The sequence below is a fragment of the Portunus trituberculatus genome, chromosome 32 (genome assembly GCF_017591435.1).
Source record: "Portunus trituberculatus isolate SZX2019 chromosome 32, ASM1759143v1, whole genome shotgun sequence".
Lineage (NCBI taxonomy): Eukaryota > Metazoa > Arthropoda > Malacostraca > Decapoda > Portunidae > Portunus > Portunus trituberculatus.
The window spans coordinates 7,290,682-7,314,681 of record NC_059286.1 but is presented as its reverse complement, the minus strand read 5'-3'; the positions used below and the strand labels follow the sequence as shown (position 1 = coordinate 7,314,681).

General features: G+C 38.7%; 2 protein-coding genes and 1 long non-coding RNA gene across 3 annotated transcripts in view; 2 read left to right on the top strand and 1 right to left on the bottom strand.

Moving 5' to 3' along the window:
• The first annotated feature begins 3,848 nt into the window (after window positions 1-3,848).
• LOC123512000 (pyridoxal kinase-like) lies at window positions 3,849-11,077 on the top strand. The gene is made up of 8 exons (XM_045268115.1): window positions 3,849-4,135; window positions 5,299-5,406; window positions 5,975-6,074; window positions 6,591-6,734; window positions 7,111-7,231; window positions 8,097-8,245; window positions 8,606-8,727; window positions 9,155-11,077. Exons 2-8 carry the CDS (start codon window positions 5,314-5,316, stop codon window positions 9,338-9,340), a joined length of 915 nt encoding a protein of 304 aa, XP_045124050.1. The 5' UTR covers window positions 3,849-4,135; window positions 5,299-5,313; the 3' UTR covers window positions 9,341-11,077.
• On the bottom strand, window positions 7,332-15,708 carry LOC123512001. Its single transcript, XR_006677002.1, has 3 exons — window positions 15,569-15,708; window positions 8,068-8,261; window positions 7,332-7,798 (listed from the first exon to the last, which is right to left on the bottom strand). It is a non-coding gene; the product is annotated as an uncharacterized LOC123512001 (long non-coding RNA).
• Window positions 15,709-16,144: 436 nt separating this feature from the next.
• LOC123512114 (serine/threonine-protein phosphatase 4 regulatory subunit 4-like) overlaps window positions 16,145-24,000 on the top strand; it is a 37,781-nt gene continuing 29,925 nt past the window's right edge. Inside the window, exon 1 of the mRNA XM_045268354.1 lies at window positions 16,145-16,455. The gene's annotated coding sequence lies outside the window, so the exon portion shown is untranslated. The remainder of the gene's footprint in view (window positions 16,456-24,000) is intronic.

The window sequence follows — 24,000 nt, the reverse complement described above, 5'->3', positions numbered from 1 at the left end:
AACGACGTCTGGACTGGCAAACCGAATACTTTTCGCAAACCAATTAAGTAATTCGGTATCGATCACACTCAGACACCTAGTAAGCAAAGTATTGAATAATCATTTTTTACCTTGAAGGATAACTGGAAAAATTGATGAATGATAAGTTTAATAGTAACAGCAAGATAGGGAGCTACTACAGAGGCCGATATGCAACACACACACACACACACACACACACACACACACACACACACACACACACACACAAGTACTTTCTCTGAGCAAGATTATGTATATTAAACACTCTTATCTAAAACATCCATTATCTCGCTACCATGCTCTCTACCTGTTAACTTACAATAGAAAACGAACAAGCTTGAGCGTTAACTATTTTTCATTGTATCTCACCAAGATATCCCTAGATTAGACACAATGTCCCCAGATTTTACAAATACCGATTCTAAAGTCTTATTCAATAAACAACAAACACATTTATTTCACTTTAGGTGCTTATTTTTCATCTTTATACAGCGATACATTTTGGCATTTTAAGCTTTGGCATAAGCGAAAGAATATAAAGCACTGCTGGCTGACTGGAATGCATTCCCTAGGAACAAAGAGCGAGATTCAAAATGAAGCATTGTATGCTGACTGAATTAAATTAATCTTCTGTGAAAATTGGTACCAGACTAAGAGGTAAGGACACGAGACACGTACGCGAGGAATCTCTAATGAAGGACACCTGTTATAAGGGCCCCATGCATACTGAGGCAGCCTGTCCAACGCCTGAACACCATCAGCCGGACAACCGCCAGAATGTCACCCACACACTGCGGCTCATCCTGGAAAGAGTACTGCAGGTGGGTGGAGTCCCTGAAGTGATACTCTTGTCCAAGTACCTGTGTGTCGAGGTGAGGGAGAGGGTAGGTGACGCGAGATGAGGCAGGGGCAAACCATGGCATGCACAGACAGGTACTGTATTACAAAGCACACACACACACACACACACACACATTGCGTATCCATATGAACAACAAAAGACAAAACAACTCTCTCTCTCTCTTTCTGCACACACACACACACACACACACACACACACACACACACAGTATTGGTGGGTGGGAGGGAGGAGGAGGAGCTAGGTCTGTGGGTCTGCTGGGCGCATCCAGGTGATGACGTCACATATATACGTTATGCAAACCATTTTGATAATGACGATTCTCAAAAAGGCAGTTGGACACGAATGCTACATAAATTTCGACTTGTCACCAATCAAAACTAATTCCTAAAATATGAAAATGTTGCCGGACAAAGCAATAATAAAAATATTTCAAAAATACCGTAAATAAAAGTGTTATATTATCGACATGCTCAAATAGAATTCCAAAGCCCACCAATTTTATTCCACATAATCTATTACACTTTTCAAAAACATTAACTACTTCCACAACATATTAAAACTTAGCAACACGTTGAAATGAAAGAAATAATTATATCACATAGGGCCACTTTTACATACTTTAACGGCACTGTAAGTCACTCTCAAAGTCCACACATTTAGCTTATCAAGAGTAAAACACACTTTTACCATTATAAACAATTTTTCAAACACGCAAATATTTCATTGGAGCTTGAAATAAAAAATCAAAGATACGTAATTTGAAAATTTGTAAAGGAAACTGTGCTTTTATCCGAGTCCTAAACACCCGCTAATTACCGTATCTCACGCACCACAAACACGCAACACAATCAAAATACTCCTAAATACACGTAGAAAGCATGAACAGTTATTTGTGAGACGAAATAAGTGAGATGAGAAAAATATGAATAATACTGGAATTGGCGGGCAGGCAGGCCAGAGCAAGCTGGGACCTGCCTATGACGTCATCAAGATAGCCGCCACCCGCCCACCCGCCCGCCCGCCCACCACAGTCAGGTGCCTTATCACCTCACTGGGCCTTCCTGACACACAAAGCTGGCAATGATGATGTATATCAAGCTGACATGAAAGACTACAGCCATGCGCATCCACGTTGTGACAAGTATGGCTTATAATAAGTAACAAATAAAGCCCACCATGGCTGAGACATGTCCACCACCATTCCACATTTCTTGGTTTACTTACCATTCAGCGGCTATTAAGTATCTGCAGGCGGTAATTCACTGAAGCATCGTCCTGGAGGTTATTGCGATCAAGTTAAGGCATATAAGAACGAGTTATTACCGTGAAATATTGAGTTATATCATTGTTTGGTAGTGGAGGCTGATTCTAGCCATCACACCACTCTCAGTGAGCCAGTTTTTCCATGGCAGCGGGATTTCAATGCTGCTTATTCTTTTCACAGTGTATAGATCTTTTGATCTGTCACTAAAACCGTAAAAACACTCTTAAATCCAGAATCACTTCACTTGCAGCCTATTGAGTATGGAAATCTTCTTAATATATCGCTTGAATAATAAAAAACACAGTCAGTATCCCGTGCCACTTCAACTAGAAGTTTTTACAAGTTGTGGAGACGCTGTGTCCAACCGACCTGACCGACCCAACTGCCTCTTCCACCCTCAACGAAACACGGGCGGAGAGGAGGTAGAGGGTGGCACTACTGTCTGGAACAACGGACCAACAATGGGCAAATCAACAAGCTTGTTATTTGAAATAATAATAATAATAATAATAATAATAATAATAATAATAATAATAATAATAATAATAATAATAATAATAATAATAAACAATAATAATAATAATGGTAATAATAATAATAATAATAATAATAATAATAATAATAATAATAATAATCATAACAATAATAATAATAAGAGTACTATTGATATTACTGCATGCATAAGGACAACAATTTATCCTGTATTCGTATTCGAAGTAATGGTGATTATATAAGAAGGTGTAACAATTCTAAAAGGCCTCACAAACTAAACTATTCACTTATAAATATCACAAACTACAGAACAAGTGCCTAATTAAGGCTGATAATTATTTACCCACTGGTGCGTCTCTTAGGGAGGAGGAAGGGGAGGAGGAGGAGGAGGAGAAGGACGAGGACGAGGACGAGGAGAGGAAAAAGTAGAAAACAAAGAAAGGAGAAGAATTAAGGAAAGAGAGGGATCAATTTAAAGAAAGAAGAGGAGAACAATGAGGTCTGGCTAACGCGGAATTAATTAAGGTGAACGATTATCAAAGAACTACTGCCTCACAATCGGACGTTAAAGTGAGTGAAAAAAAAAGCTCGATGAATAGAGAACGAAAAAACAATACTATCATATTTCAAAATGTGCTTCATCTCCCAATGGTAAGGGCGCAACAGAAGATAATGAATGGCTAAGGAAGAGGTGAACGATCATTAAAGCAATGCTACACCATCGGGGGTTAAAATGAGTGAAAAAAAAAAAAAACGTGTACTTCATACCAAAGTTAACGACACTTATGACAGAAATATAAATAACTAACAACTTGTCAAAATATATGGGAGTCGTCAATCAACTACAGAAAGAAACATCGTGCTAAAAGATATGAACCATTACTCGTTTTCATATTTATTCTGCTTACCATGTGGCGATTTCATACAGAAACTCATGTGGGGATTGAAATAGTGAAGACTGGCAAGTGGCCTCTAATCTTCTGCTGATCTCAATAGGCATAGATCCTTCGTAATGTAAATAAAATCGACTGATCATGCTTATAGAAAATATGATCAAGATGCGCTCCAGACTGAAGGGATTAACTGTAATAGAAGCAAATACCACACTCCTACAAGACAGACACTAGAGACAAGTGGTCCAGTGGAATGAGGGAAACCGAAAACAGAAAGAAAGAAAAACAATCGAATAGAAATGGGACTGGGAGCCGATACAAAGACAAACTCCACGAACATAACTGAGACTGGACCGGCTGAGCGATAAACAGGGTAATAAACAAGTAGCCCTTGTTGATGTAATGATGACCATGATAGTTGCCACATCACGTGAGAGTCGACGGCAGGAATATACGCACTCATAAGGTCTTGGAATAGGAGACAGGACACTCGACACACCAACCTCAACATTCACTCCTCTCAGCTGATCTAGAGACGTCTGCTGGTGGTAGGCTGGAGGTTGGCTGGCGGTGTGTACTCTGGCCTGTTTTACCGCTTGTATTGTGAGTATTACTGAAAATACTTTGTTATTTTAGCTGAGGGTGTAAAATGGTGTTGATATTGACCTTTTAGTTATGTGCTTGCTCTATACAATTGCTAGATATATTTTTTAACCGATTTATTTAGTAACTTTGCTCTGTAGTATTGTGAATATTACTGAAGATACTCTGTAATTATAGCCCAGAGTGTGATATAGTGTTGATATTGACCTTTAGTGTGTTAGATATATGTTTTTTTACCTATTTATTTATTTTTTTGTGTGTGTATGGTAGTAGGATTGCTAGTCTAGTGTAGTATTGTGAGTATTACTGAAGATATTCTTTAATTATAGCCCAGTGTGATATAGTGTTGATATTGACCTTTTTATTTTGTGTATGCTGTCAGGTAATTGTTATATATATATATATTGTTTACATATTTATTTATCTTTTTATGCATGTATGGTGCCAGGTTTGCTTATCTACTGCAGAAAATTACATGGTTGTTTTCTTGTCTTTTTCAATAAGGCAGAGAATTGCCAAAAATGATAAGCCTAAACATGGCCTAGATTCTCACAGCCTCACCATCACACTGGATGACACAGCAGAGAGAGAGAGAGAGTGTGGGGTGAGACTTATGCTCATAAAGATAATTTATGTTACCATATTACTCTTACAGCATTGTGGATTGTATATAATTCTTTCCCCCCTACAATGCCACCTCTAGTCACCCCCCACCCCATTATTTTCTATTTTTCAATGTAAGAGGAGAAATCTGGCCAAGGCTAACAAAAAGGACTAAACAAAGAGACCCACTTAGATGCCAGTTCCAAAGCAGGTCTGATTAGATGTAACCAAAACTGTGGGATAAATATCTTGAAACCTCCCTCTCAAATGAGTGGCTGTTTACTGAGTTTTGAGAGTGAAACTATTTTATTTATTTCTCAATTTCCTGATGTAGTCGTATATATGTAACATTTTTTTATCAGCTTAAAGTTCGTAGTGCAGATATCCACTTTTAATACCCAATATGAAGCCTGGTGATTAGATATGGTGAAGTAGTGCAAACATCACCCACCTTATCTCTTCTCTTAAAGGTTTGTGCCCCTTACTGAAGAAATGTAATCCCCATCACTCCTGCCACTCTATTCTGTGTTGTGTTGAAGCTGTAATCTGTTCCCTTCCAGAGGCAACTTTCAGCCATGGCATCACAACACGGTGTGCGGGTGCTGTCCATCCAGAGTCATGTCGTATCAGGCTACGTAGGCAACAAGAGTGCATGTTTCCCCCTTCAGGCAAGTTTATAGGAGTGTCATGTGTGTCCTGCATCTATGTAACAGTATGTGGCAGGTAGCTGTCTTGAGTATCTAAGTGTTTGAAGAGAGATTTGACTGATGTTTGATAAGTTTGAATAAGTGCATTGATATGTGGTGTATTGGTCTGATGACATAAGTTTGTGCTGCTTTGTCTCAGAATATCCATAAAAGTATTGTCAGAAGATAAAATAATAAGGTCTTTCCTCATCAGAGACACCTGACAATTTCTTATTCATTTCCCCACTTTTTTAATTTAGACACTTGAGTTTTGTGAGATGTCTTTGTGGAGAGAAATATCTCACTTGATGCTGCCACTGTCTTGGCCTGTTAAAGATTGAACTATGTGACTTATCACTGACTGGAACAGCACGGAACATACAATAATGTAGTCTTTCCCTGATGTAATACTTAGCATGGGGACTTGAGCATTGCAACTTCTGTTAATGAATATTCAGATATGTGTACAAGAAAATGCAACCACTGATTTGGGTGTTGGTACCTTTCACTTTGAACTGAGAGGAAGCCTTAGCATGTTGCATGTTTGCAGGTGCTGGGCTTTGAGGTGGACACCATCAACTCTGTTCAGTTCTCCAATCACACCGGCTACCAGCACTTCAAGGGCCAGGTGCTGGACGATGCACAACTGGGTGAGCCCCCGTCCTGGTGCTGGTGATAGTAGTAGTGGTAGTAGTAGTAGTAGTAGTAGTAGTAGTAGTAGTAGTAGTAGTAGTAGTAGTAGTAATAGTAATAGTAGTTATAGGTCATAAAAACTTAAAAAATTCAGGGAAAAGTCTGAAAGTTTTTTGTAAGGACTTCTGAATTTCTGGAAAATTGCCAGTGGTGGTGCAAGTTAAATTGTTCAGCTCAGTTGTTTGGTGGTTGTTGATTCACTCCTGCTTGAAAACAGCATTGATGGATGACATGAGGGTGATCCTTGGTGTGTCTCTCACCAAATTGTCTTACAACAAATGTAGCACTGTTCTCAAATCTGGGTATTCTGTGTTCCTGGAAGTCTGGCACTGTTCTATAATCTGGGTATTTCTGTGTTCCAGAGTCATAATTTTTGTGAATAAGGAGTATTGTAGCTGCAGTAATACCATGTGTACCAGATGTCCTCCCTTTGAGCCATACTGCTGAGCCTCTTCCTCTCCCTTCCTCTGCAGGTGATCTCATTGAGGGCCTGCAGACCAATGGCATTGACTACTACACACACCTGCTCACCGGCTACATTGGCTCCTCCTCATTCCTGCAGAAGGTGAAGAGTGTTGTGGAACACCTCAAGACTGTCAACCCTAACCTGATCTATGGTGAGTGTGTGTGTGTATGTGTGTGTGTGTGTCATCATTTCCATTATAATATACATGTTTTGCTTTCATGTGCAACTCAATTTCTGTGTTGTAGGCATCTCGAGATTGTCACCCCCTAACCTGATCTGTGGTGAGAGCATGTGTGTGTGTGTGTGTGTGTGTGTGTGTGTGTGTGTGTGTGTGTGTGTGTGTGTGTGTGTGGTCATTATAATACAGATATTTTGCTTTCATGTGCCAATTTCTTTTGATTTATAGCAGGACGACAACACAGAGAACTAAAAGAAACAGTGACTTCTATTATCTGTAGCTTTATCAGTTTACACAGTGGCTAAGTATGACAGTTGTTGCTCCACTGACACTGTTTCCTGGGCCGCAGTGTGTGACCCGGTGATGGGAGACAACGGCAAGATGTACGTCCCTGGGGAGCTGCTGCCTGTGTACCGAGAGCAAATTGTCCCTCTGGCAGACATCATCACACCCAACCAGTATGAGGCAGAGTGAGTAACATAACCTGCTCTAATCTAACCTAACATAACCTATCTTAACCCAACCTAACCTAATGTGATGTAACGTGACCTAACCTAATCTGATCCAACCCAATGTAACCTAACCTAACCTAACCTAATGAAATGTAGCCTGATCTAACCTAACTTAACCTATCCTAACCTAACCTAACCTACCCTTCCCTACCCTATCCTAATTTAATCAAACTCAATTGAAACTAGCCTAAACTAACCTAATTCAACCTAACCTAACCCAACATGCCTCCTTTATCTCTCTTTTCTGCATCTCTGTGTTGCTCTGTGTGTTTTCCTATATGCTTTACTTATTATCTTACTCATTTTTCACCTCCCATTTTTTCCTCCTTCCTCAAACCATCAGTACCACCTCCTCCTCCACTTTACCTCCACTCCTCCCTCCTTTCCTTCCCAACACTCACATCCATCAGTCTCTATATTTTTTATTCATCTGATTTGTCTCCTGCTTTCTTTCTGTTTGGGGACTGGCATCACAGTGGGCCTTTTTTGTTTACTGTCTTTGTTGCCCTTGGACAGATTTCCCCTCTTACATGAAAAAAGAAAGAAAGAAAAAAACATTAATCTTTCAGTTATATTTCTGAGTACACACACTTCCTGTTTCTCATTTCATGCCTCTCCTTCATCATTTCCAAGTAATTTAATATACATAGCTGTCTCCCATCTTTCTCAACACACATCCATCTATCTTTCAGTTACTTTTACACACACACACACACACACACACACACACACACACACACACACACACACACACACACACACACACACACACACACACACACACACACACACACCTGTTCCTCAGCCAGTGCCTCTCCACCAGACTCTTGAGTGGGCAGAAGATCAAGGGCAAGGGTGACGCAGCAGCAGTGCTGGAGTGGTTCCACGAGCAGGGAGTGAAGACTGTTGTTCTATCCAGCACCGACCTAGGCACTCAGGAGGAGCTGGTGGTGCTGGCCTCCTCCATCACCAGTAAGTTGTATGGAGTCTGAAAAAAGGAAGAAGAGAGGTGAATTTAATCCCTTCAATACTGGGACACAATTTTAGCTTGAGAGTTGGGTATAATTAGACCATTTTTATTGACATTAGGAAAGGTCTATGGAAGTCAAGATTAATGCCCACAGTCTATACTGTTTTAATCCCCCCACATTAGTTTTTGAAGCTGTATAAAATCATCAAATAGGAAGCAGAGTAGATATGGAAACACATCATGGGATTAAGAGTAATGAGATGTCTTATAACTAGAGTCTTCACAGGCACTTCATATGAATTGCTCATTTTGTTCCCTCCCTCTTTTCAATGGTCTTTTTTGCTGACACACTCTCATTCCAGATGGCTCCAAGGAGAAGTTCAACGCACACATTCCTCGTCTGCCAGCCAACTTCACAGGCACCGGCGACCTGTTTGCTGCTCTGCTGCTGGCCTGGTCACACCACACCAACAACAACCTCAAGGTAAGCACACATTTCCTAAGTGTTTGTAAGTTGTACTTTTTGTATTATGCATTGTTTGTTTTGATATTACTTCTTCATTCACCATACAGTTTCATTATTACTTGTGTTTTCACTGTTATGCACACATTGAGTTCTTTCAGTTTGGTTTTATGGCATACAGAAAATATGTGAAGTGGAGAAAATCTTATTGAATGATCTTTATTATTTTCCATTAGAATGAGATGTTTAAGTTTAATCATTTGTTATCCGTGTGTCTTGATTGTTTATTCAAGTATTTATTAAGTCTGGGTTTTCCATGTTTCACTTGTGTTATTTTCTGGAGTGTGTTGTCTTCCTAAGTTTAGTAAAGCATCCAGTATATTTCTTTCTCTACAAATGTGTAGCCATGTTTGAAATAACAGTAACACGATGATGGCCATTGTTGCAGCGGTCTGTGGAGGCCACACTGAACACCATGCAGGCCATCCTGCACCGCACGCTGGCCCGGGCCAGGGAGGAGGCGGGTCCTGGCCAGCCACTCACCGTGCGACACCTGGAGCTAAAGCTGGTGCAGAGCCTGGAGGACATCCGATCCCCGGCCTCAAAGGTCACTGCCTCACCCCTGCTCTCCTAGCCCTGCCCTGCCCATACACGCACACACACACACATGCACACATGCACACATGCACACACGCATTGCAACCACTAATATATACACAACTTGCTTGAAACTATAAACACACACATAGCACACCATTAGATTTTTTACTGTGAAAAAGTTTTAAATATCTGATAATATATATTATTAAAGAGATTTTTAAAAACTATAAGAATCTGAGCAAAGTATATCTATAGTTTAAGATGTGATTATTTATGAAAAGAAATGTACCATTGGAAAAATATAAAAGGCAGTTGATTAGTGATAGGAATAACAATTGTGACACTTCTTTGGTGTAGCTACTTGACCACTTGGTGCCCTTCACATCATAGGAATGGTGAAGTCTTGCCACCAGAACAACCTGGCATCGTATAAATACCTTTTGCCACATGAACACACACAACACACCAATGATTAGCTTAGTACCTGAACAACGCTGAGTGCTGGAGGTGCTGACTTGTGTGGCCAGGAGAGCAGAGGTAACCACCACCCAAACACTCATCTCACAAGGGACTGCCCTGGGACTTTTTTAATTATTTATTTATTTATTTATTTGTTTATTTTATTTTATTTATTTATTTTTTATATATATAAGAGCAAGAATCTGGCCATGGGCAACAAAAATTACTAAACAAAAAGGTCCACTGAGATGCCAGTCCCCAAACAGGCCTGAGAGAGTTAGCTACAAGAAAGAGATAAATTTCTTGAAATTTTCCTCTTCAGTGCTATTAGGTCATAGGAAGATACAGAAGCACAGAAGCAGGCAGGGAGTTCCAGAGTGTAGTGGAGAAAGGGATAAGTGATTGAGAGTACTGGTTAACTTATGCAATGTCTCAGTTCTTTGAAGCATAAGAGACACACCTCCCTCTTCAGTGATTTTGTGTCATAGAAAGATGGAAATACAGAAGTACAGAAGCAGACAGGGAGTTCCAGAGTGTAGCAGAGAGAGGGATGAATGATTGAGAGTCCTGGTTAACTTCTATTATGTCTCAGTTATTTGAAGCATAAAAGACACACCTCCCTCTTCAGTGATACGAAGATGGAAATAGGGAAACACAGAAGCAGACAGGGAGTTCCAGAGTGTAGCAGAGAAACGGATGAGTGATTGAGAGTACTGGTTAACTTCTGTTGTGTCTCAGTTATTTGAAGCATGAAAGACGCACCAAGGTAGGAATGACTGAAGGTGCTGGAAATTATTATTATTATTATTTTTTTTTTTTTATTACTAGTGCAGCTATATTTTGTTTTCACATTTTTACTGATGTGCTGTTTTTTTTTTCTTTTCCTCTCATTATTTTTTGTCTCTATCTGATGCAGCTGTATATTATTTTATCTCTTTATTTCATTTAGTTTATACAGAACATACATACAGGTAACTCTTGGTTTACGCGTGTTTAATTTACTGGTTTTTGTTAATACACAACCAAAAATGATAAAATTTGCTCAGTTGGTTTGTTTATACAGGATTTGGACCACATCCCACATCCTCCCTATTATCTATTGTTTCTTATGAGAATTACAAGTTTGTTTTACGTGAATTTTGAAATATGCGATGCCTCTTGGAACGCATCAATTGTGTAAATCGAGAATTACTTGTATGTACATTTTATTATACAGTAAAGGCTAGCCAGGTTCATTAAGCCACTGGTGATCACCCTTACCTACTTTGTTGGTGGTATATTAATGTTTTTAATGATAAATGTCCTGTGTTTCTTTTTTTCTTTTTCTTTCTCCTTTTTGATTCCTAAATTCCTGCATCAGTTATTGTTTGATTTGGTTTGTTTTGTCGTCTTCTGATTTTTATTGGTTAGATTTTTTTGTTAATAAATGTCACAATAGTTTAGGTCTTATTTCATTTTTTTTATGCAATTTTATCTTTCTTTCTTTCTTTCTCTCCTTTTTTCGCTCTTTCTCGTTTTCTTTCTTATTCTTACTGTCTTTCCTTTTTTTTCTTTCTCATTTTATTTTTTCCTTTCTTTCTCTTTCTCTTTTTGTCTCTCTCTCTCTCTCTCTCTCTCTCTCTCTCTCTCTCTCTCTCTCTCTCTCTCTCTCTCTCTCTCTCTCTCTCTCTCTCTCTCTCTCTCCAGAAAGGGACCACCATACACATACACACAAGATGTACATATCTTTGTAAACTCATCTTTGACTCAGTTTTGCTCAAATGTTTCACCATCTCTTTGTTCAACATCGAGCAGGAACTCTTAGGGTAGCTATTTTGTGTAGAGTTTGTGAGCTGTGTTGATCTCTCTCGTGTATTTTGTTTGTGTTTGTATCATTCCAGAGATGGTTTGTTTAATTTGATCTCTTTTTTCTTTCTTCATTCACCCTTTTTTCCTTTCTTTAATTTCTTTTCTTTTTTTCCTTTCCTCTCTTTCTCTTTAATTTCTCTCCTCTCATTTCCTTTCTTCCTATTCCTTGTTATTTTTTCTTATATAGATACAGATTTATTCCCTCTTCCATCTTTCCTTCTTTTTTTTTCTTTCCTTCCTTCTTCCTTCCTCTTTTTCTTTGCTGCTTCCTTTGTATATAGATTCATTTTCTCTTTCTTCCTTTTTTTCTTCTTTCCTTCCTTTCTTCTCTCCTTCCTTCCCTCTCTTTCCCTTCCCTTCCCTTTCCTCCCCTCCCCTTCCCTCTGCCTTCCTTTTTAACCCTTTAATAGATAGGATTTCCTGATATGACTAATGAAACAAAGGTGACAAATGGTTCTCATAGTAAAACAGGACAGAGCTCAAGGCAACAGGTATAAGATAGAGAGTTGCAGGAGGGAGTGAGTGTGAAGTGACTGTAATGGGTGTGGCAGTCTTGTGGCGAGGTGTTGTGGGTGTAGTTTGAAGAGGTTAGATGGTTGATTGATTGATTGAAAGATTGATAAGAAAGAAGGATGGGTGACTGTGTGAAGTGATTGTAATGGGTGTAGCAGTCTTGTGGCAAGGTGTTGTGGGTGTAGTTTGAAGAGGTTAGATGGTTGATTGATTGAAAGATTGATAAGAGAGATGGGTGGCTTTGTGTGAAGTGATTGTAGTAGCTGTAGTTTGAAGAGAAAGGTTGATAAGCATCTTTTTTTTTTTTTTTTTCTCTGTAGTTAATGAATTGCAAGTTAGTTTTTTATCTTATTTTTTATGTACTAATAATTCAGAATTGTTAGGAATTTTCTCTTCTTTTTCTCTTACTTCTTCTATTCTTTTTCTTTCCTTTATTCTCATTGTTTGTGATATTTTCTCATATTTTTCTTTTTATATTTTCTTCCTTTCTTCATTCATATTCCCTCTCTTGCTTTTCTTCAGGTATTTCATAATGTTAGTATCATTATCAATTTTTTCCCCTTTTTCTTCCTTCCTTTATTCCTATTATGATTTTTTTTCATTCATTAATTTTTCATTTTTATTCACTATCATTATATTGCTCTTCTTCAGCTATTTCATAATGTTAGTGTCATTATTTTTTCTTCCTTCCTTTATTCTCATTATTGTTGATCTTTTTTCATATAATTTCTTTTCATTCATATTCTCCATCATTATCTTTCTCTTCAGGTATTTCATTATGTTAGCATTATCAATTTTTTTTTCTTAGTACATATTTCTTTTTTTTCTTTTTTTTTTCATTCCTCTATTCTCATTATGGTTGATTTTTTTTTTTTTTTTCATACATTAAGTTTTTCTTCATTTTTATTCCCTATCATTAACTTGCTCTTCTTCAGATGTTTCATTACGTTAGTGTTATCAATTTTTTTTTTTTTTCTTCTTCCTATTTATTTTTTCCTTCCTTTATTCCCATTATTGTTGATCATTCATCATACATTAATATTTTTGTTTCATTCATATCTTCCTCTTCTTCAGGTATTTCTTAATATTAGTATTGTTTTTAGATTACTTTCTCTTTATTATTGTTATCTATTTGTAGGGAGTGGGAGAGAAGACACACAACTACCTATATTAGAGAAAGAGACAATTGTGATGAAGTATTGATAAAAGTACACTAGCATATACTGAACCTGGAATATGCTGTGTGTTTTCTACTATTGTATTCATTCCCCCATGCAAGGTGAAGTCTTCCATTGATGTCTCAGAAGCAGTTGTTATGTACTGTACTGTTTAGATGTTTCAAGTTGCACACTGTTAGTTGGTCCCAATGGTAGAGCTGTGAATGCCATGTTAAGTATGTGTTGCCAGGTAATAAAGTATATATTATGTTTGGGTGTGTATCTTTTGCCCTTAGTACTGTAGCTTTACTACCTTTATAACTTTAAGTGATTTGTTTACTTTTTTTTTTTTTATGTATAAGAGGAAACCTGGTCAAGGGTAAGAAAATGGCTCACTTAGATACCAGTCCCCAAGTAGGTCCAAGAGAGCTGGCCAAAAGAATGGGACAAATTAGGGTTCCCATATATTAACTACCAAAATTTTGGGCATCTTCACTAACACCTGATAAAATATTGGAAAACAAGTAAACCAATAAAAAAAAACTCAATTTGTTTATCTTTGCTGCAGTAACAAGATCACAAGGCCACAAACAAGCAAACAATAATCCAAACTGACGCCTATATCAACACAAATTAAAGAGAAAAAAACTTGTGCGCAACATACGAGGCCAGTCATGCCACAAATGGAAGGCTGGGAGCATCCACTCCATGTAAGGGGACTAACAACTAAGTGGGCCTTTTTATTTCATTTCATTGTGTTGCACTTGGCCAGCTTTCCTTCTTACACAAAAGAAAGACAGTAGCAGAAATATCATCCACTGTTCAAAGTTTAACAGGGTGTGAATGGTTAGTGCGCCATACACAGTGAGGCAGTCTGTCCAGGGCATGAACACCACCACTGGCCTGACAGTGTCACCCACTCACTATGTTCAGGCCACCTCAAGGCACAATTCAGTTCTAACAAGAAACTACAGTGATATAATGGTTTCTTCTTGGGCATTATAACACACACACACACACACACACACACACACACACACACACACACACACACACACACACAATGATAATAATGCTCCTGCTGGTACTACACTCCCTCCCACACTTCCATCTCCCATTTCTTCATATCATTCCCTCACACACTTCCAATCATCATTTCTTCCTCACATCAATATACTCTATGCATTTCAGGTGGGAAACATCAAGAAATGCTCAGGAAACACTCAAAATTGAAGGAAATGTTGAGATGACACAAGGAGGAACGGGGGAATTGGCAGGTAGAGTCTTGGCCCCAGGCAAGGTGGGTGCCGGACGGTCTGAACGGAGTATACATAAACACCACCTTATTTAACGCAGTAATAGCCTATTTATCTATTTCGGTGGTTGATTATGGCCTTGCTTCACTCTCTACGTCTGAAAACACTCGGGACTGCTGGCAAACATTAGTGGACTGACCTGGGGGAAAAACACGGCTGATGTGCCCTTGCGGCCTAATATTTACGTACGTAATTCATTTTAAAAATCGCGAGAAGACAAAAGGCGCCTAGACTGAAATGTACTACAGTTTTGGACGCGACAAATACTTTAACTAATAACGGAAATATAAAAACGTTAGCGAGTGTAATATTTACAAAACGCGTCCAACGAAGAATGTTTATTTTAAATTAACGGGTCCACAAACATTGCATAATGTCGAGAAGGAAAGTTTAGCCACACTACATTATATTACATTTTCTGAATAAGAATAATTTTTGCTTTCCAGCTATATAAAGAAAACACAGATTCCTTGTCGTATGAAAAATTTTGGTTTTAATTTTGGTACCGTTTGAATTTTTTTATTTGAAAGTACGAATAGTTACACTAAATTTTATGTAATATTATTACTTGAATCATGTTTTCCATATCTTATAAATCTTATATCAAGCACCAAAACAATCCTAGGCGTGCTAATTAAAAAAAAGTTAAAATCATAGAACGTCGAAAGTGTTATTTCTAGCGGGAAACAAAAATCATAGTCAGGCACGATTTTACTACGAATTATAACTTGATTTACATTCCTATCAATAAATAAAATACAAAAACAATGCAAATTTCAATAATAAACAAGAAAGAATCGTAATGTAGAGCCGAAGTAGTTTTTTTGCACTTTCTCACCACCTCCACATTCCCTCCCCTCCTTCCCACATTCCTCCCCATCCTTCCACCACCTCCTCCTCCATCTACTTTATCACAGCGAGCTCTTAAAACACCTGCAAAACACTCGAAAAATGTCTTAAATCACTTACCTGCAGGGTGAAGGTGTGGGGCTGGCGGGGATTGGCGGGTCGGGGCGCTAGTGATGCCTTGTAATTCACCGCGGTCGTCTTCAGGTCAGGCGACCGTAGTGTGTATGTGTGAGTGTGTTGTAGGTAGTGGTGTGGTATATACTGTTAAGAGAATGGTGTTATAACTTCAAGAGAGAGAGAGAGAGAGAGAGAGAGATGAATATCATACTAAAGGGGAAAACATACAGATTGCATAGTGAATTATTGCAATTGTGCAGTGATGAAAACTTTGAAGTCAACACAATAGCGCATAAATAAGTAAAAAATAAAAGGTAGGTAGTGTATTGTATTGTACCTTGGATATTGAAAAAAAAAAATATCGTACCATTGCAAAAGAATTGATAAAAAAAGGAATTGAATAGCATTTATAAAGTATTACAATAACAGATTCCTAAAATTTCTATATTGAATATCACAGAAATAATAATGTATAATAGTATTGAAGAAATAATGATAAAATAACAATAATAACAATAAAAAAATTAGAAACATCGTACGTTTGGCATATTACTTCACCTCACCTCCGACACCTCTGCAGACTCAGTGCCACTCAGGACACAGTGGAGGGAGGGTGTGCTTTGGTGCTCCTGAAACAGTACCTTCCCTAGTGAATGGTGCATGCCCACAACAACACATCACCACCAGCCCCAGCAAACCCCGCTACAGTGCATACCCACGCTGAAAGAAAGGCCGGGGGAGTGAAACAGCAGCAGTATAGCGGTGGCATTGATAAACGTTGCAGTAATGAAGGTATTGGAAGCACAGGTGACTACAGGTAAACGTTAGTGTACCTGAGTCATGCACCTGGACCCTGTGCCCCGCCTGCCCCACCTGTCCCCGGCCCACAGGTAAGCCTCCTCAGCGCAACAGGTGAAGGGAGGGAGAAAGAGGGAAAGGGAGAGAGAATATAGGGAAGGAAACGTGAGAGAGAATAGAAAAGGATGGATAAATGGAGAGACTAAAGAAGAGGGAGGTAATATACTAAAGGGTTAAGGGATATTGGGTAGAAGGGTTAAGGGAAGGGGAGGGAAAGGGGATGTGACACCTGATCTCTCTCTCTCTCTCTCTCTCTCTCTCTCTCTCTCTCTCTCTCTCGTCACTGTTCTTCCATAAGGTAGCTGTTGTGTTTCGTCCTGTGTGTGTGTGTGTGTGTGTGTGTGTGTTGTGTTGTGTTGTCTGCTGAGCGCATTGTTGTGGTGTTGGTTTTCGTGATCCGCCGGTGTTTTTTTTTTTTTTTTTTTTTGTCTTTTTGTCTTTTTGTATGAAATATGTAAGAAAAGGTGGTGAAATATTAAGCCCGCACGCCCTCTTACCTAACGTAGTCTAACCTAGCATTACCTGACCTAACCCACCCATGAAACTAAAATAGGGTGGGGTGGGGTGGGGTGAGGTTAGGGTCGCTGGTGTTGTAGTCTAGTCTAAAATGTGGTAGAAAGAGTGTCTGTAACTATTAAGACAAGGCACACCACTCTGCTAATGTTTTCTTCTCAACCCACAACATTACTTAACCTAACCTGAGTGGGGGGTGGGGGGTCCATTCCCATAAGGACACTGATCTTAGCTAGCCAGAGATGCTTCACTTCAAGACTCTAACCTAAGTAGGGGACCTCCAGCCTCCGGGCCATATAAGGTCAGCGGGACCACTTGGTCAGGCCCACAATGCTGTTCAGAAATGCTGCTTCACAATACCACAAGTATCTTGAATGAATAGTAAATGAAATACACACATGATGCACTGGGCTATATGTCACTTCAATTGAGTTAGTTGCCATTGACTTCATTGTTTTCAGCAGCACACTGTGTCTTAGCAAATGTACAGTACACCTAACCTGTCTTGCATATGGAAGTGAAATCCTGATACACATATTTAAGTTTACATGCACCACACTCACTTGGTCACCGCTGCGACACTGGCTGCCCTTGTTGTTAGACGGCTGACCACCACGGCCATCACACATGTACGCACACACAGGATGGCTGGGGGAAGAATAGTTGAGATACTGGCTGCAAGTAAATGACATGGGGATGACATTGTGATGCATCATTAAAAGGGCAACACTCATCATCTGAACAAAAGATGTATGAGACAGCATGTACTGGATTGGATTAAAAACCAACACACTAGCCATACAGTCTCTAAAGAACAGTCAGATGGAATATACTGGGATGGTTCTGTGGACAGTTGAGTAGTGAAGATGGTGCGCACATCTCATGTTGACTCAGGGATGCTCTTATTACTGTAACCTTTCATTAAAAAAGTCTTCAGAGAGAGATAGACAGCCTAACACAAGGCCACACACTATATACACACTTCCCATATGCTTGTATATATGGATAGAAGAATATTGAACCTCTGAAACCAAATGTAGTGCAAAACTTGGCAAATTGGCACTTTTGAACAATACTTTAGTTATCCTTGAGGTCTGAAATGTGGGAATGGTCATAACTTATGTAAAATTCCCTCTTGACTGAATTATATCAAAACTCTCCTAGATCAAAACTCACCGAGAGGAAATGAAAGAGAGAGAAATAGTAAGACAGGTGACAGCTATAGAGACATCCTGTGATGCTCAGAAAGGAGTGTATGAGTCAGCAGCTCTTGTCTTTACATCTTCACATCTTTACAGAACAATAAGGAGGAGGAGAAGGAGGAGGAGGTGGAGGTGGAGGAGCAGAGAAAGAGTTAGTTCATATGAAATAGATGCCACTTTACAAAACATTACAAAAAGGAGGAAAAATATTGGCTATACATTCCATGATCATAGAAGGAGTGATTTATATGTTTAGGAATGCTTCAAGGATGCCAACGTGTGTAATACAATGAAAGGCTATGGTCGGGTGAATGTGGAGTATTGTAAAAGGAAGCATCTGTTGAATATCTTGATTGTTGTGGCTTGATAGAATGTGATACACGTTCCTGCTTGGCAAAAGACTGATGAGTTGTGATCCTCTTAGTGTGAGTGTGTGTAATCTTATTTATGTTGAGTAATGGTGCTTGAGTGTGAGGTGTGATGCAGTCAGCAGGTTTTGAGTTGTAACAGTCCACTTCATTCACACATTGGAGAGATTTCAGACTTGATTCCTTAGGTGGAGAGTATTCTGTGGTGTGTGGACTGGTGTCTTCTCCCATATCACACTGTTTGGCCATCCAGCAAGACAAAACTGTGGCCAACTTTTTTCTTTCTTTTCCTTTCTTTTTCTTCTTTTTTTTTATGTAAGAGGGAAGTCTGGCCAAGGAAAAAAAAGAAAAATAAGTTGATAAAAAAAGGCCCACTGAAATTAAACAAAAATATGTATAGTCGAAAGGGACTCTGAGGATAATGCTATACTGTACCTGGCACCTCACCCCCACACCCCCATACCCCATACTCCCACAGGCAGTCCACAGCCTTCTTTAGAGGGAAGCCTTGGCCCTGCACTCAGACCATACAGGCTCAGGAAAAAAGAGGAAAGCAAATGCCTTCAGTATATTGATGTCACTGTGTGTGTGTGTGTGTGATAACTTCTTCAGTACTATGACACGTTTTTGTATTTATTCTGCTTACCATTTAGTGATTTTGTGCAGCTTCAAGTGTTCATGTGGGGATTACAATGGTGAGGACTCTGGCCATTAATCTTCCAACCTCCATAAACCCTTCATAATGTCAATAAAGTCGTCCAATCACATCCAAAACTCATTGTAAAAATGTGTCCCAGTACTTAAAGTTTAAGGATTTGATACTTGTTTTGAAAAGTGAGTTTGACGTGTCTTAAAGGTATTTCTTGGGCTGTGTGGCAATTTATTTCCTCCAAATTCAGTGTTGTTCATAGCATTTTGGATCTCAGAAGAAAAGTAAGATGATGGAAAAATAGGAATTAAAGAAAGGCATTTTGTGTATCAGAAGAAAAGTAAGACGATGGAAAACTAAAAATTAAGGAAAGGCGTTTTGTGTATCAGAAGAAAAGTAAGGTGATGGAAAAATAGGAATTAAGGAAAGGCATTTTGTGTATGAGAAGGAATATAAGTGTAGGCACCAGCAGAAAGCCTTGCCTGCTGGTGACATCATGGTGTGTAATTTTTAGCTGTTGAGACATGACATGATATTACTATAGTTTTTACTCTGCTTGTATTATTCTTATTATATCATTATTGTATTATTTCATTAGCCAACTTGCTTCATTAGACTTAAATTATAACATACGACTGCTGCATTGTGTAATGTCTTATATGATGAAGAAAAGGGTTTATTAAAAAATGCACACACACACACACACACATTGAAGTACCTATAAATGGTTCTGTAGTGCACTGTATCTGTAGCCACCAGAGAGAAAGAGAGAGAGAGAGAGTGGATGGATCTGTGAGAGGGATGTGATAAAAGAAAGAAGGGTAATGATGGATGTAAAAAAGGGTTTGCATAATAGAATAATTGTGGTGGCCGGCAGCCAGCAATGACACGTACAAGTAAGATTAGGGTGTGAAATTAGAGACAAAGATCAAGGATAGATGCGACTGAAATGTGCTTGCTTGAGGCGTGACTTGTGTAATGGAAGGCAGTATTTTTATTATTATTATTTTTTTTTTTTTTTTTATGTAAGAAGGGAAAACTGATTAAGGGCAACATAAAATGGGGGAAAAAAAGGCTAACTTATTTGCCAGTCCCTGTGTAGTTCTGAGAGTTAGCCAAAAGAAAAGGGATAAATGTCTTGAAACCTCCCTCTTAAATGAAGTGAAGCCATAGGTAGATGGAAATACAGAAGCAGGCAGTGAGGGAGTTCCAGAGTGTGCCAGAGAAAGGTATGAATGATTGAGAGTACTGGTTAACTCTTGCATTAGGGAGGTGGACAGAGTAGTGGTGAATGATTGAGAGTACTGGTTAACTCTTGCATTAGAAGGTGGACAGAGTAGTGGTGAATGATTGAGAGTACTGGTTAACTCTTGCATTAGGGAGGTGGACAGAGTAGTGGTGAATGATTGAGAGTACTGGTTAACTCTTGCATTAGGAAGGTGGACAGAGTAGTGGTGAATGATTGAGAGTACTGGTTAACTCTTGCATTAGAGAGGTGGACAGAGTAGTGGTGAATGATTGAGAGTACTGGTTAACTCTTGCATTAGGGAGGTGGACAGAGTAGTGGTGAATGATTGAGAGTACTGGTTAACTCTTGCATTAGAGAGGTGGACAGAGTAGTGGTGAATGATTGAGAGTACTGGTTAACTCTTGCATTAGAGAGGTGGACAGAGTAGTGGTGAATGATTGAGAGTACTGGTTAACTCTTGCATTAGAGAGGTGGACAGACTAGTGGTGAAAGATTGAGAGTACTGGTTAACTCTTACATTAGGAGGTGGACAGACTAGTGGTGAATGATTGAGAGTACTGGTTAACTCTTGCATTAGGGAGGTGGACAGAGTAGTGGTGAATGATTGAGAGTACTGGTGAAGTCTCGAGAGGTGGACAGAGTAGTGGTGAATGATTGAGAGTACTGGTGAACTCTTGCATTAGAGGTGGACAGAGTAGTGGTGAATGATTGAGAGTACTGGTTAACTCTTGCATTAGAGGTGGACAGAGTAGTGGTGAATGATTGAGAGTACTGGTTAACTCTTGCATTAGAGAGGTGGACAGACTAGTGGTGAATGATTGAGAGTACTGGTTAACTCTTGCATTAGGGAGGTGGACAGAGTAGTGGTGAATGATTGAGAGTACTGGTTAACTCTTGCATTAGGAAGGTGGACAGAGTAGTGGTGAATGATTGAGAGTACTGGTTAACTCTTGCATTAGAGGGTGGACAGAATAGTGGTGAATGATTGAGAGTACTGGTTAACTCTTGCATTAGGAAGGTGGACAGAGTAGTGGTGAATGATTGAGAGTACTGGTTAACTCTTGCATTAGGAAGGTGGACAGAGTAGTGGTGAATGATTGAGAGTACTGGTTAACTCTTGCATTAGGGAGGTGGACAGAGTAGTGGTGAATGATTGAGAGTACTGGTTAACTCTTGCATTAAATTTGAGATCAGCTTATGGCATATACTTTTCTTTTCTTCAGTGTAATAGGGTTGAATTGACCAAGGTAACAAAAACAATTAACCCCTTCAGACACTGTACCAGACTAAAGTGAACAAGAAAAGTGTTAGGTTAGAATAGACAAGAGAAGGTGTTGAAAGGGTAAACACCAATTGAAGCGAACTCTGTCTTGTGTTAGTGAAATGAGGGGACAGTGTGTTAGACTGGAGTAAACAAGAAACATGCGAGACTAGAATAGACAAGAGGAAGTGTTGAAAGGATAAACACCAATGCAAGGACACAAAATTGAACTCTGTCTTAGATCAATTAAATGAAAGGAGAGGGAGTTAAAACCAGACTTAACAAGAAAAGTGCTAAACTAGAGTACTTAAGAGGAGATGTTGAGAGAGTAAAGGAACAACATTGAACACAAGAACTGAACTCTCTGTCTTGTGTTGGTGAAGTGAGAGAACACTGTGCTAGACAAGAGGAAGTTTTGAGATGATGGAGGAACAGCAATGAACACAAAAAGTAAACACGCTATCCTGTGTTAGTGCAGTGAGAGGAGTGTGTTAAACTAGAGTAAACAAGTGCTAGATCTGAGTACACAATAGGAAGTGTTGAGAGGATAAGGAACAACAACGCAGTAACACAAAATTTAACTCTGTCTTGTGTTAGTGAAATGAAAGAACAGTGCAGTAAACTAGAGTAAACAAGAGAATGTGTTAGATTAAAATAGACAAGAGGAAGTGTTGAGAGGATAAGGAACAACAACTCAGTAACACAAAACTGAACTCTGTCTTGTGTTAGTGAAATGAAAAAACAATGTGTTAGATTAGAGTAAACAAGAGAATGTGTTAGACCAGAATAGACAAGCAGAAGTGTTGAGAGGATAAGGAACAACAACTCAGTAACACAAAATTTAACTCTGTCTTGTGTTAGTGAAGTGAGAGAACAGTGTGCTAAACTAGAGTACACAAGAAAACGGCTCGACTGGAATAATGGAAATGAAAATTATTCGATGAGACACCATATGGCACCAGCAGGGTAACAGGAGAACGCTACATCTCCCACCGGGCAACTAGGTTTGGCAAGGACTTAAACCCAGGCCACTTAAACTAGAGGCCCGAACCTAGACTAGAATAGACAAGAGGAAGTATTGGGAGGATAAACACGTATACAGCAACATAGAAAATGAATGTTCTGTCTTGTGTTGCAGGATTCATAGATGCAATACTGATGACTGAGGAAAACTTTGACTAACTATATTGCTGCAGGAACAAAGAAGGAAATGTACTAGGTGATAAACAGAGGAAGAGATAAAGATAAAATTGTACCTTTAAAGAAACAGAACTGGAGGAAAAGAGAGAGAAGAAAGTGATAAGAGATAACACTAAAACTAATACAATACAGTAAAGATAATGAACCTTATTAACTAAACAGCAAATTTTACCTTTGAAGAAACAAGACTAGAGAAAAGAGAGAAGAGAAAGTTATAAACCGTGCCACAAATAAACAAGAGGGAGATAACACACACAAAAAAAAAAAAGAAAGAAAAGAAAAACAATACAGTGAAGATTATTAGCTAAAGAGAGAATGTTACCTTGGAAGAAACAAGACTGGAGAAATAGAGAGAGAAAAAATGATCAGCCGTGCCACAAATGAACAAGAGAGATAAAAAATAAATAGATACATAAGAATAAATAAATACAGTACAGTGAAGATTATTAGCTAAAGAGAAAATTACACCTTTGAAGAAATAGAACTAGAGAAAAAGAGAGAAGAAAGAGAGAAGCCACACCACAAATAAAAAACAGAGAGAGAGATACACACACACACACACACACACACACACACACACACACACACACACACACACACACACACACACACACACACACACACACGATACAGTAAAGATAATCAGCCTTATTAGCCAAAGAGGGAGTTATACCCTTGGAGAAACAGAACTAGAGAAAAAGAGAGAGAAAAAAAATGATAAACCAAGACAAGCAAACATATGTGATTGAGAGAGAGAGAGAGAGAGAGAGAGAGAGAGAATAACAACAAAAACACTACCACATTTAATCAAGTAAAAATAAGAAAAAAAGCACATCTAGATAAAAAGAAAGAGACAGCAACAAAATCACACTACCACAAATAATCAAACAAAAAAAACATAATAAAAAATAGAGATAAGAACAAAAAAAGAAGAAAAAAAACACCACCACATTTCATCAAGTAGGAAAATAGATAAAAAAACAGAACAACAAAAACAAACTACCACATGTAATTAGAAAGAAAAAAAAAACACAAATCTTGATATAAAAAAAACGGAACTACAAAAAAATAATAATAATACCACATCAAATAAGAATAAAATAATAAATGAATAAATAAATAAATAGATAAAATG

Excerpts from the sequence above, each read along its gene's own strand:
- LOC123512000 (XM_045268115.1), top strand. The coding sequence starts at position 5,314 with ATGGCATCACAACACGGTGTGCGGGTGCTGTCCATCCAGAGTCATGTC. Across the intron at positions 5,407-5,974 it reads GTGCATGTTTCCCCCTTCAG|GTGCTGGGCTTTGAGGTGGA; the intron begins GCAAGTTTATAG and ends GCATGTTTGCAG. Across the intron at positions 7,232-8,096 it reads CCCAACCAGTATGAGGCAGA|ACTCTTGAGTGGGCAGAAGA; the intron begins GTGAGTAACATA and ends CCTCTCCACCAG.